The sequence below is a fragment of the Crocuta crocuta genome, unplaced genomic scaffold (genome assembly GCF_008692635.1).
Source record: "Crocuta crocuta isolate KB4526 unplaced genomic scaffold, BGI_CrCroc_1.0 scaffold149, whole genome shotgun sequence".
Classification (NCBI taxonomy): domain Eukaryota; kingdom Metazoa; phylum Chordata; class Mammalia; order Carnivora; family Hyaenidae; genus Crocuta; species Crocuta crocuta.
Window position 1 is genome coordinate 3225006 of NW_027551561.1, and position 13527 is coordinate 3238532.

Consider the following 13527-nt stretch of genomic DNA (forward strand, 5'->3'; position numbering starts at 1 on the left):
GCACCCAATCTTCTCAGCTTTTTATGTGTTTCCAGAGAGTGAGGAACAGAGGGCCGCGAGCCGAGGACTCTGCCAGAGTGGGGAATCTTAGCCTGCGGAGCAGAAGGCAGCAGACGAAAGAGCATCCTTCTGTTCCAGCTCAGCCAGCAAATCTGCACCTTCAGGAGGAGGGACAGATTTTTCTCCAGCCTTTTGCTTTAAAAGAGAAACGAGAGAAAATATCCTGATAGCAAACATCTTCAGGGAGAGTCTCCAGCCACACTTTAATTCTAGGCCTCTCTGCCATCAGACAAAGCATGTTGGGGCAGGGCCTCAGATCCTTTCCCCAGGAAAGGGCAGGATAATGGGAGTGGCCGCCCGTCAGAGCCATTGCACCTGGAAAGGAAAACGCACCCCTGCCACAGTGTGGGCGGCACTGGCTTCAGGATCTGCGCGGAGGTGCCCTGTCGGGCTGGCCCTTGGCCATCTCCAGGAAGACCTCTGGGGTTCGAAACGAGAAGGTCCGAAGAGCTGAGCAGGAAGTTTGGCTCGAATTAAAGTCACTAAAAAACATTTTTTTTTTTTTTTTACAACTTCAGTATAGAAGTTCTCATAAAGGAAGTGATTTACAAACGAGTCTTCTTTATTAAGCACGTGGCCAATACTTAGTATTCCTTGAAAACAGTCCAGCCACAGGACCTTAAATAAGATTTACATTTATCATCATTGTTAAAACCAGGCAAAACGGGTGCTTCTTTCCTAGCTTCTCCTGTGATCATGCAGCACAAGTTATACTTTCTGGAACCAGCACGGTATTTGGCATCAAAAAGCCCTCAAGATTCAAATCCTTGCTTTTCTGTCCACTCTGGGCTTGTTTTACTTTCTGGGCTTGTCTCCTTACCTGTGAAAGGGACAGCTAACCTCGCTACGAGTGGTGATGGGCTCTACGTACGTCTACGCGGGGCTGTGCACGTACAGGGCTGGGCACGTGTTAGTAGCCAAAGAAGGTCAGGATCTCAAGAAGGAGGGGGGTACTTTAGAAGCCATGTGAACGGATGAGAGGGAAAAACTGGGGTGGCCAAATCAGTAAGAACAGTCTGGCCAGACAAAAAGTACTGAGAGTGGGGTGGAGAGTCACTGCTAATGGGGACAGTGCTGCTTTCTGGGGGTGATGAAAATGTTTTGAAGTTAGTGGTGCTTGTTGTACAACTAACACCCATCAGTACAGCCTAAAAGGGTGGATTTTATGGTACGTGAATTTTATTTCAATTATACTGTTATTTAAAAAAAAAAAGATGAGGGCGCCTGGGTGGCTCACTCGGTGAAGCGTCCGACTTCGGCTCAGGTCATGATCTCACGGTTCGTGGGTTCGAGCCCCGCGTCAGGCTCTGTGCTGACAGCTAGCTCAGAGCCTGGAGCCTGCTTCAGTTTCTGTGTCTCCCTCTCGCTCTGACCCTCCCCTGCTCACGCTGTCTCTCTCACGCTCTCTCTCAGAAATAAATAAAACATTAAAAAATTTTAATTCCCTGGTGGGGTAGAGAATCAAGTTCTGGTCTATAGAATAAAAGGTCATTATGTAGGGAGGGTAAGAACCTATTTTCCTGGCTCAGTTCTAGAATTCTGCACTCCCAATCCTACCTTCTGCAGTTTCATTTTGGTAAGAGGTGCTCCTTCATTCCTGGGGCTACACTGTCCATGGGAAAGTCCTAGGACGTTTCTGAGCAACAGGCGCCAGGCAGCCTCTCAGCACTGCCTCACCCTCAGCCTGGGCTTTAGGACCTCACGAGGAATACCGATCAACAGTGAAGATTCCACAATCACCGTCACAGACTGCCTCGTTGGTGCGGCTTCAGTACAAACAACCACAGGCACAGCCATTTAGATTTCTAATTTATTATTAAATTACATAACAAAGCTTCTTCTATACAGTCAGAAAATGCACATTTAGATGAGAACAAAAATTAAGTACAAATACAGTAAATCTGGTTCCAAGAAGCCATTTTAAAAGCAAAAAAAATTAGAAAGTGCATTTGGAATAGATTTTTAAAAACCTGTCTTGGCATTTTCCGTGAGGAAACATCTTTTATCATGGTGGAGTGTGACTGGAATGGATTTCCCTCTCTCTCTAAGAGCTGACGGGATGGGGACAGACGCAAATACTCTGGTACTGAGGGGAGACACTACGGACAAAGAAGGGGAATGGTCCTTCAACACATGGCTCAGCCTTGTCTCAGCTTTTCACCCAATAAACACCTTTAAGAGTCACTTAGTCTCTCCTTATTTTCTTTGCCTATATAAGCTTACGAATATGCAGCTTTATAAAAAAATAACAAGATTAGTTTATAAAGACCATGAAGAAAAGCTCTGTGTCTCTGTAGAGACCAGGCTAAATAACCTCTAACCCAAGAGGAGAATGGAACATAATCATTTCAACTTTCTGAGTAGAATCCATTTGCTCTTTAGTTATTACATTTGCCACCAACTTCAGCGTAATATTAGACATGGCCATTTATCCTCAAAAGCAAGTTAGAAAACTCAGTCCATTTCCAAGAAATCGTATCTGGCTAATGACCAAACATGAGGTATTAGAAGACCAAAAAGGTTAGTCCAGTTCTTTAAAGTCCTTTTCATCAGGTTGAGATTATTAACAGTGAAAGAGAACATTAATGGTGGGAATGCAAGTCCAAGGTGCCTCAATTCCAGAGAGGCCAAAAGTCATTACATCAAAAGGCTCGATAAGTACGTTTTCCTATTCAGACGTATTCAGGATCCAATAGGACAGAACTAAAGTAAATATTATTTGGTTTCAGGTACAGAAAGTGCCCGTGAGATGTTTCCTCTCTTCACTTGTCTCAATACTTAGGATTTTACTTCCACGCCTGCTCTGAGCACTGGGAAGTGGGGAAAAAGGGGCACTCTCTGTACAAGTGAAGTTTGGTACAAAGGAGAGAGGAATAGTAGAGAAGGAAAGCCCTTTTCTAATGTTAGAAAAATAAAGGGTGAGCAATGCAGGTTACAGGGAATCCTTCAGCATCACTGAAAAGACTAAGAGGAATGTAGAGATAGCCAGGACACATCACCCGAAGCACTGGGATATCGGGGTTTGAACTTAGTTGTAAATTAAACATTCTTAACTAAGGTTATCAGCTCACATTAAGACCGAATCTCAGAAGTGTACCTTTAGAAATTTTGTCCTTTTTGTTGGTGCGGCTTTTCACACTTCTTGGTGAAATGGAAAGTTTTGAATTATTACTAAAATAATTCCAAATGAAAGGTCCATTATATGACAATGGCCAAGAGAGAATAACTTCCCTTAAAATGAAACTTCCTTCCTTCCTGACCTCCCAGCTCTGGCAAGCGACTTCCTGTTGGCCCCTGAGCCTGGCAACAGGTCTGTAAGGACAGAAGAAAAGGTGGTTTTAAAAAAAAGTTAAATGGCACCAAACCAAAAGAGTTCAAGTCAGCTACCAGGGGATCCAAATCCTTCTTGTAAATGACACATTTCTATTTCCTTACTCCGGGGCTTCCTTCTGCAAATGTGGGAACCCCAAGAGAAAAGGACAAGCCCTGCCCTGGCTCTCTACATTCGGCCCTGGGTCACCTCACTATGGGCTACAGCACTGGGAGGTTAGTCGGACCTACTGGACACCAACATCTACACCAAACTTTTTCAACTTCCTTGGAAGAACTAGTTTATTTTCATAAAGAAAATAACCAACATAATTCTATTACTTCATTTAAGCATAACCCTAAAGGAAAGGCTCATCAGCCATCAAAAGTATCTGTCTGCTCAGTGCAGTAAGCAGCTCAGCTCCTAGTTTTACTCTCACACAATCAGCTTTAACAAATATACCAAATAATCAGACCAGTAAAAAAGGCTGGTAGTAAAATTAAATAAATAACTTTATTTATGATACTTCAGATTTTATAAATGCCAACCACATAGCAATGAAAGTCCCATAAATTCTAGCTGAGGCACAACCACCAATCAAGGCCCTTTGAAAAATCAAAGATAATAAAGTGTCAGGGGAGACCATTCTTGTTCTCCCAACAGAGAATTTAATAAATCAACTTCTCCGATCCTTTAAGATTCACATTGGGAAAACTTAGACTTTCTTTTAAGGGCACCCCCAATCAAGTCATCTGATCAATCAACCCATATTTAGAAAAATAAACCTCATAGTTTAAAAAAATGTATCCAATACCTTTCATATCCAGAACATAATAAAACTTTGCCAACAGAATGAAAAAGCCCTCAGTTTCTGTACCAGATCAGGGGTTAGGATAGCCATCAGCCTGTGTGCCAAGTTCACCGGAATGCCATCACCCACCGTGATGTAGTTAAGAACTCCAGCTCACATCCTTTTATTCCCTGTGGCACAGTCTGAAGCTAATACTATAAATACCAGAGTCCATTCCAATGGTGAAGAGCAAACTTCTTTCTTGGTGAGGAGTGTAGATGCTGACGTCTTCAAACTACCCGTAGTAGTTCAGGTGGGTAAGTCGTAAGTTTATAGAAACAGAAAATGATTAAACCTGAAAAGAATTCTGGTGGGTGGTTTAAATTCTGTCACTGTCCAGGGATGGCAGTAGAGAAGACAGGTGCAGATAGAGATGGATTCTGCCACACGCACCTTCAACAGTAAAACCATTCTCTGGATGTTTGGAAAGGCTTAACAGATTTGGAATGAACAGGTTTTCATAAAACACAGAATTCCTGGTACATCAGGCAGGAGTTCTTGAACTTTTGCTCATAAATCATGGGGCATTTACAAATGGAATTATCTGGCTGATGACCCCTCAATCAATGTCTTTTTACATGTGGCTTGTTGAACAGATCTCACTGAAATTGAGCAGTCCCCTCACTCAGGGTTAATCCTGAAGAATAATTGAATAATTGAATAATGAAGAATAATTGGGGGCACTGACAGACATTGGCTCTTCGTTCCTTTTACCATGGTAGAACTGAGATTTCATTTTCTTGTAGTAGCAAATATTAATCCAATGGAAGAAATAAACAAAATACCAAACAATGATGGACAAGAAAGCCTGTTATTCTTGATGCTTTTCCAGCAATACAGTTAATCCCAGTGTGCATACAATTTAAAAAAAGAGGAAGAAAAAAGCTTTTCTGCAGTGTTTGTCTTCTGTTTCGGACAACCTCAACTGTGTTGAAGTTGACCTGTTAGCATCTCAAAGAAAATGTGAAAAATGTAATTTTTCTTGAATACCAAAACAGGGACACAGAGTAGAAATTTATAGCACAGCTTATCAAGAAATGACTTGTGATTTCTCATCATGAGTGTAAAATAAAAGGACAAGAACTATTTTTATTCACAATCCAATCTGGTGGCGGAAGGAAAAGCAGTCTTTGGATACAGAGAAACCTGGTTTTCCGGAGTCCAGCTACGGGTGGCTTGTTATCAGCCTCCGACACTATTACCGAAGCACAGAGACTCTGTTTCTGATTGGTTTACTTACCTCCTGGGAAGACAAAAGCAACTGAAAACTTTTTTTTAAAACTAAAATCAGAAGGAAATGTGTGTTAGAAAAGACAGCACAGGAGTTCTGTGGCTTCAGCTCAACCTGACTGTGTCACAGAGTCCATCACCATCAGTCTGGAATTCATCCTGTTGGCCAGGCTAATCACCAGGACAAGCGACTTCTCCTTCCTACTTTTCCTTGTTCTGGATCGGATCGGGGTGTGAAAGTGGTGGCTGTCATGAGTCCCTGGAGATGTCCCATCAGTGGAAAGCATACAGCAGCAGGAGGATGGTACAGACACCAATTACACCGCCCAGGATGAGGGAGTCTCGGCGTTTCCTCAGATTGATGCGCTGGATCAGGCTGTTCACAGCAGGAAAACGATCTTTGGGAAATCTTTATTAAGGTCATATTTGAAGAAGCCTCTTTAGTGAAAAGTCACGAGAGTCACAAAAATAGAGATCAGTGGAGTCCAGAAACAATAAATAATGAGAAGAAATACAGGGGAAGAAAATGACACTGACGGAGTCTTTAAAAGACACGTGCCCAAACTGGGACTATCCTACTGCTCAAGGTCCCAAACCAACTGAGGAGTCAGCACCAGGCTGGGGCTCAGGGCGGGAAGCAGTGTGCGTAGGACACAGGAGCTCCGCAGGGCAGGGAGGCGTAAATACAACCAACTGCCACTGCTACCACCACCCTACTCTTCTCCCTTTCTCTCCCTCGCTCTCTCTCCCCCTCCCTCTTTCTTTCTCTCTCTGCTTCCCTCCCGCCCTCCCTCCTGGTTTTAAACCCTTTCTCTCAGGAAAGTGGGAAGTTTAGCCAGAGGAGTTCTGAAGTTCCTGACCCTCCCCTCACACGGTAATACCCCCCTGGAATCAGGCAATAGCGGCAGGAAGCAACCCTAGGGTCTGAATAAATCAGTCACTGGTGAATTATTTAAAATCTGTCGTTTACTCTGCAGCAGTAGGTAGGACATGGTAGGAGAGTGGGCTACACTGTTCTAGTTGTCCTACTTGGGAAACAAAAAAAGAGAGGAAATTTCCAGTTTTAGAGGTTTAGAAAAGCAGTCACAACTATATTTTACTTAGTATTTCAAAATATCTTCATATTCTTGTTTGTATGTTGTAGACCAAAGCACATGCCTGTACATCCTAAATTATTATTTTTTTTAAGTTTATTTATTTTGTGTGTATGTGTGTGTGAGAGAGAGAGAGGGAGGGAGGGAGGGAGGGAGGGACGGAGAGAAAGAGGCAGAGAGAGAACCCCAAGCAGGCTTTGCACCAGCACTGTGGAGCCCGACATGGGGCTCGAACTCATGAACCACAAGATCATGACCTGAGCCAAAACCAAGAGTCAGACTGACTGAGCAACACAGTCACCCCTGATTTGCATTTCTTACAATATACCTTCAGGTGCATCCTCTTTGTTAATATAGGTGTACTATCAAAGTCAGTACACCTATATTATGTACTGTTTTAATACATGTTTTCTTTTAATCTTAGGGTTCCCTGTCTATCCAGAACAGGGCTTTACATATTGTAGGCATCAATGTGTTTTCTGAATTAATAAAAAAAAATTTGCAGAAATAATTTTTAAAAATATTGAAGAACAGGAAACATGAAATAATAGGCAAAAACCTTTACAAGGTACAAATCTCATATAGAGCCAATGCTTAATCTTTTCTTGCTTGGTAAAAGAACCAACAATCCCTGTACAGTACTTGTGGCATTAGGGAATTCTGTCTCCAACGGGCATATTACCTTCAGGGAAGCCCCTCTCTCTCCTTCTATAATAATCTAGTTCAGCCCATGTAATAGTGTAGGCTGATCTTGTCCTCTGCCATTGGGTATATTTACAAACTCAGGACTGGCCAGGAAGAATATTTCCTCCTAGTGACTTAAGCTGGGGCAACCACAATCTTCTTAAGAGCTTCATTACAGCTATTAAAAAAGACCCCAATTTCCATAGGGATTTTTTACTGGCAGAAGGTGACTCTTCTCGCCATCTCTATCACTATGTGGAGAAAACCTCTCTGAAAATGAGGCCAATCACAGAAAAGCAAAGATAAGAGATGGAGTAGGTAGGGGAAAAAGACAGAGGAAAAGCTGATTCTTGACAATAAAATCTGAGCTTAAGTTAAATTCTTCCCCTGAATTTTAGATAAATATGAACAAATTAATTCCCTCTTTTCCCCTATTAAGTCAGTCTAAATGAGGTTTCTGTTACTATCTCTCTATGGAATCCTGACTAACACACGCATTCTTCTGGAATTATTATAATTTGTGGTAACAGCAAGATGATACAATGTATATAACAGTACTCTGTAATCTGTACAGCCCTATATAAAATATAAATGATTGTGGATATGTTGTTTTATACTTAGCATGATAGCACAGGAAGAAAATTTACAAAAAAAGTTGGAAAATACAAAATATACTTCAGGATATTCCTTAGGCAAATAAGTATCAAACTAAAAGTAACCTTAAATTATCTAGGACCTGGGTGCCTGGGTGGTTCAGTCAGTTAAGCGACTTGACTCTTGGTTTTGGCTCAGGTCATGATCTCATTGTTGATGAGTTCGAGCCCTGCATTGGACTCTGCACTGAAAGCATGGAGCCTGTTTGGGATTCTCTCTCTCCCCCTCTCTCTGCTCCTTCCCTTCTCATACTCTCTCTCTCAAAATAAATAAATAAACATTAAAAAATTTATCTAACACCAGAAGATACTCAACTTTTTTGGCCCTTCCCTCTTAGTAATTGGGGAAGGAAACTTTTTTCTCTAAAAGTCTTGACTTCTCAGAAAGTAAACACAATGTTTCAGGGTCACAGGCTTACCAGTTCCCCCCCTGGGGTTCATATTATTATTAGTAATCCTAGCTCAATCAGGGACCTCAAGAATTAAAAAGGTAGAGGTCACAATAAACAAGCAGAGAATCTATTCTAATATTCAGTTTTTGCATAAGAGTCACAATGAAAATACTCTAACAGCAGTTATAACTCATCTACATGTATGGCTGTCTCCTTCTAAACATCTGCCAGTGACTTATTCTCCAAACTGAAAAATGGAGTAAGAAAAAGCATATAAGTTATGATGTTGAGGTAAGAATAATATATACTGTGGAGTTCTAACATGGATTTAATAGCTTTTTAAAAAAATGTTTATTAGGGTACCTGGGTGGCTCAGTCAGTTGAGCATCTGACTTGGCTCAGGTCATATGAGTCTGCATGGGGCTCTTTGTTGACAGCCAGGACCCTGGAGCCGGCTTCCAATTCTGTCTCCCTCTCCCTCTGCCCTTCTCCCATTCACGCTCTGTCTCTCTCTCAAAAATAAATAATAAAACATTAAAAAATTTTTTTTAATCTTTATTTTGGGGGGAAGAGAAAGAGAGAGAGAGAGAGAGAAAGAAGCGTGAATGGGAGAGTCTGATGCCAGGTTTGATCTCACAACAGTGAGATCATGACTTGAGACAAAATAAATCAAGAGTCAGGCGCTTAACCAACTGAGCCACCCAGGTATCGTAAGAGTTTTTAAAATGTAAAATAATTTGAAAATTCACATTTATCATTTTTTTCCCCTAAATCTACTAATATCAGACTTCTGGTGTAGAATCTTTTACAAATGGTACTTAAGAGTACCAACTTTTATAGAGCAGGAATGCAAGGCATAGTCACATGTAACTACTGATGGCCTCAACTGCTGATGATGGCAACCTGGCCAAAACCAAAACCAAAGAACACACAGACCCCCACCCTCACCTCAAAACCTGGAGATTTCAAACTTTCAAAAAGGATACTGGCCAAAGTATTCATTTTGCTCTGAATGGACTTCAACATTCCTCTCTGTGAAGTCATATTTTCTTTTGTTGCCATAGCAATGCTGAAGGGGGAAAAGAGAAGTTAATTACATTGGCATTTAAAATTATCCTGCATGGACCCATCAAATCTTAAGAGAAAACTAAGATAAGCAACATCATCTTGAAAAGCACAGGCAGGAAAAAAAATCGTTTCCGAAGTCACCTTCCCACTGTCTTTCCCTGCATGTCCACTCTATCCCCACTGCTATCTTCTGATGTCTTTTGGGGCAGCAGGCCATTTCCTGTGACTTTTCTCAAAGTCACAAATGAATAACAGACAAATCTCTATTACAAAAGCTTCTTAAAATGGGTTTTGAAAGGGGCCAGCTACTAAAATATCCTTAATCAGGAAAGCTGTTGAGAGAGAAGTAGGAAATTATACTCATAAAAATAGAACCAAAAGTGTTAACATACCACAAAATATTCATATATAACCAGCCCTTAAATTATGAAGAGATTATGTTCCAGAATTCTACTAGAACCAACTAGGCAGACTTTAGGAGACACGTGTAGTATTATGTTGGGTTTCCAAGCCAAGTGACAAAGGTTACACATTCATCAAGTGACTGAGAGAGATGGGGAATGTCCCTTCTTTTATAAAGACTTTACTATAGTCTCTTCCATGTGACTATTCTGATGTCCTGTTTAAAAGAATCTCAATATCTTTTTGCTATCACTGCCAGGATTAACTTCAAGAATCTTATCTCCCTGGACATTAGAATTCTAGAGGACAGGTCAGTATCCATTTTTATATATAACACAGAGGGGAGTGCTACAGATACTGATAATATAAAAACCAATAGGAAATAGAATGTTCTTGAATAATTCTGAAAATATGTCAAACATTGGGGGGAAAAAGCAACAAAGATGAAGAGATTTTGGGAAGATGATAATCAAGTACAAATCCCTGACCCCATCAAAGGCAGATATGATGAGGAGGGGTCCACCTGAGATCCCATGTTCTTTTGAAGTCTCCAAGGAAGAAAGCCAGGTGAGCTATACTCTCTCAATCAAGGAAGAACCAAGGAACTGATGGCAGGGAAGACACAATTTTTCTTCAAGCCTGGGGCAAAGTCCTAGGTTTCAGTGCATCCCGAGGAACCCAGACAACGGAAGATGTGGATGTGGGTGTACAGGAGCTGCAGTGATGCACTGAACTGGAGCTGGGAAAGGGGGGTACACACAACCAGAGGAACCTATGAGCCGGGAGCTGAGAGTCCACCAGCTGGTGCGATGCCCAGCCCTGAAGGCGAGAAAACTGCTGGGGCGTCTACCACCACCTCGTATGGCACTGCATAGGGGTCTAAGAGCCTGACCTATCTGGATGCTGACCCAACACACTTCTGAACAGGCATGACCAGGTGTCCTGCTGGAGGAAAATGCTAGGGGCACTCGAAGCAAATGACTAATCAAACTGAAATTTCAAGATTTGAGAAGGCAAAGAAGAAACAAAAGTGTGTGTGGAGACAGATCAAAGGATACATATGAGAGCACTGTTTGGAATAGTAAGAGACAAACAAAACACTGTCCCAATGGAAACAGATTATGGAATAATCAAAGGGAATGGTTTAGCAGATTATGATATAACCAAACTATGAAATAATATTTGGTTATTAAAAAGAATAAGTTGGGATTATTTCTATTAAACTAGAGAGATGTTTATGATATACTGAATAATTAAAGCAAGCCACAAAACGTGTAAAGTATGAATCCTTTTTTATTTTAAGCAATAAAACATCATTGTATGTGTTTGTATGACAATGAGAATGTATTAGAAAGATACACAACTGACAATACAATTAGTACAAGTTACTTAGGGGATAGGAATGGAGGGACACTACCAGAAAAACTTTTTTAGACATTTTAGAACGATTTAAATTGCTAAAATGAGAACACTGTACTTTTCTAAAATATACATATCTAACAAAGAAAATTACAGGAATTCCTCGAGTGATTAAGAAACATGAATAACATTATCAGCGCCAAATCTACTGCAGTTATTTGCCTCAGTACCATGAGGAGTCAAGCATGACTTATAAAGGTTTTTCCCAGATCCTAGAAAAGATCAAGATTTTAAGAGATCAGGTATCTCTGAAGGCAAAACTGTAGACTAGGGCTAAAAATGGAAATTTGTACAGGGAATTGCCAGACCCCTAAATTACCTTCCTAAACAATGCAGTCAGGTGACTGCCCCCAGTTCAGAAGATCTAACCTAGAAAAAGAGACCTTACAGATCCTGACACTTTGAAGTTCCCCACAAAACAGCCAGGTCCCTTTCTGATCATCCACTGACGGGCCTACTGCTTGGCAAGCCCCACCACCTATGTACAGAGAATTAGCTTCTAATTACTGGATTTTTTGGAGCCTCACTCTGAAATATGAACAAAGAATCAAGAATCACTACAAGTTTGAGAAGAGCGTCTAACATGAAAGGCAGAGATCCAAATAAAAACCAGCAAACAGAAAACTGAGTCTGAGGAAATAGAGACAATGAGAGAAACGCTAAAATCAAATTATACTTAATGTCTTCAGAGAAAGAAAGTATCACATCCGTGAAACATATAAATATATGTGTATGTGTATGTGTGTGTAAGAGTGTACCCAACCCTGAGAAAAGAGCCGGTGTAAATTTAAAAAAAAAAAAAAGGAAATTAAAGTGTAACAGAAGTGTTGAAATGACAAACTGAGTAAATCCCTCAGAAAGTAGAAAAAAAGATAAATGGAAAATGCAGAAAGGGTAAAAAAAAGGAACAGAGGCCCAACATATTACTTTTTAAAATCAAAACAAACAAAAAAAACCCCACAGAAAACAAAAACAGTAGAAAATGAGGTGGCAATGCACAAAAATAAACTCAAAATGGATAAAGGACCTGAACGTGAGACAGGAAACTATCAACACCCTAGAGGAGAAAGCAGGAAACAACCTCCTTGACTTACACCGCAGCAANAAAGAAAATGAAGTGGCAAAATGACAGTTTAAGAAAATTTCTCAGAACTGATGAGGAGTTTCCACACTGCAGGAGCCCATGGCCAGCACAATGAACTGGAAAAGATGCATGCTAAGGTCACTCTGGGGAGGTTAAAAAACACCAAAGCAAAGGGAAAAAGGAATGATCCTAAAAGATTCCAGAGGAAAAAAGCTCATCATATACAAAGGAACAGAAATCTTAACTGGCACTGGACTTAATACTGGACACAATGTCATCAAAAATTTCAAAATTATTTCTAGCTTAGCTAAATGATGAATCACGAATAGAAGTCCAAAATTGTACCTCCTGTTCTTTCTCAGCAACCAGTAAAGAATGTGGCCCAGCATAATGAGGAAATAAACTAAGAAGACGGTAGACACCAAATTCAAGAAACAGGTGATCCAATAAAAGAGGTCCCTGGGGCACCTGGGTGGCTCAGTCAGTTAAGCATCTGACTTGATTTTGGCTAAGGTCATGATCTCGCCCTTGGTGAGTTTGAGCCCAAGTCAGGCTCTACGCTGACAGTGTGGAGCCTGCTTGGGATTCTCTCTCTTTACCTCTCTCTCTCATGAATAAATGTTTTTAAAAAATGGAGGTCATTTTCAGGTAATGGGGATAGGGCATCCCAGGATGTGCAGTGCAGTGCAGCAGGTCTAGAAAACAACAAGTTGAGATTAAAACAGAAGGAAGCAGACAACGTTAATTTTAGATCCAAAAGACCAAAAGAACACAAAGAGTCCAAACAACGTCCTTTGTGCCATTCTTTTTTTTTTTTTTTTTTCTTAAGTTTATTTATTTTGTGAGAGAAAGAAAGCACTAGTCAGGGAGGGGCAGAGAGAGGAGAAAGAGAACCCCAAGCAGGCATATGCTGTCAGTGCAGAGCTCTATGAGGGGCCTGAGCCCACAAACCATGAGATCGTGAGCTGAGCCCAAGTTGGATGCTTAACTAGTTGAGCCATCCAGGTGACCCTGCATCATTAGTTCTTACTCATAATTTTTCACTTTAAGTATATGTCTGTGATAGAATATGATACGTTTAAAATGAGGCTATGAAAATTATTTTAATGTTTTCATTGGGGGGGAGGGGCAAAGAGAGGGAGAGAGAGAATCCCAAGCAGGTTCCATGATGTCAGCATAAAGCTGGACACAGGCTCAATCTCATGAACCATGAACCTGAGCTGAAATCAAGAGTCAGACGCTTAACCAACAGAGCCACACAGGCACCTGTTTTGTTTTTCC

At 40.9% G+C, this 13527-nt stretch overlaps 1 protein-coding gene across 4 annotated transcripts in view; it reads right to left on the minus strand.

Annotated features, from left to right (window-relative positions):
* Positions 1-1856: 1856 nt before the first annotated feature.
* GOSR1 (golgi SNAP receptor complex member 1) overlaps positions 1857-13527 on the minus strand; it is a 49706-nt gene continuing 38035 nt past the window's right edge. For 2 of the 4 annotated variants that reach the window (XM_077749682.1, XM_077749681.1), the window contains exons 8-9: positions 9222-9342; positions 1857-3372 (exon numbers count right to left, since the gene is read on the minus strand). In XM_077749682.1, the coding sequence (XP_077605808.1) occupies positions 3259-3372; positions 9222-9342 (235 nt within the window). In that variant the 3' untranslated portion in view covers positions 1857-3258. Of the gene's footprint in view, positions 3373-3864; positions 5849-9221; positions 9343-13527 lie in introns of those variants that run through there. The other 2 variants (XM_077749684.1, XM_077749683.1) reach the window with 1 other exon arrangement.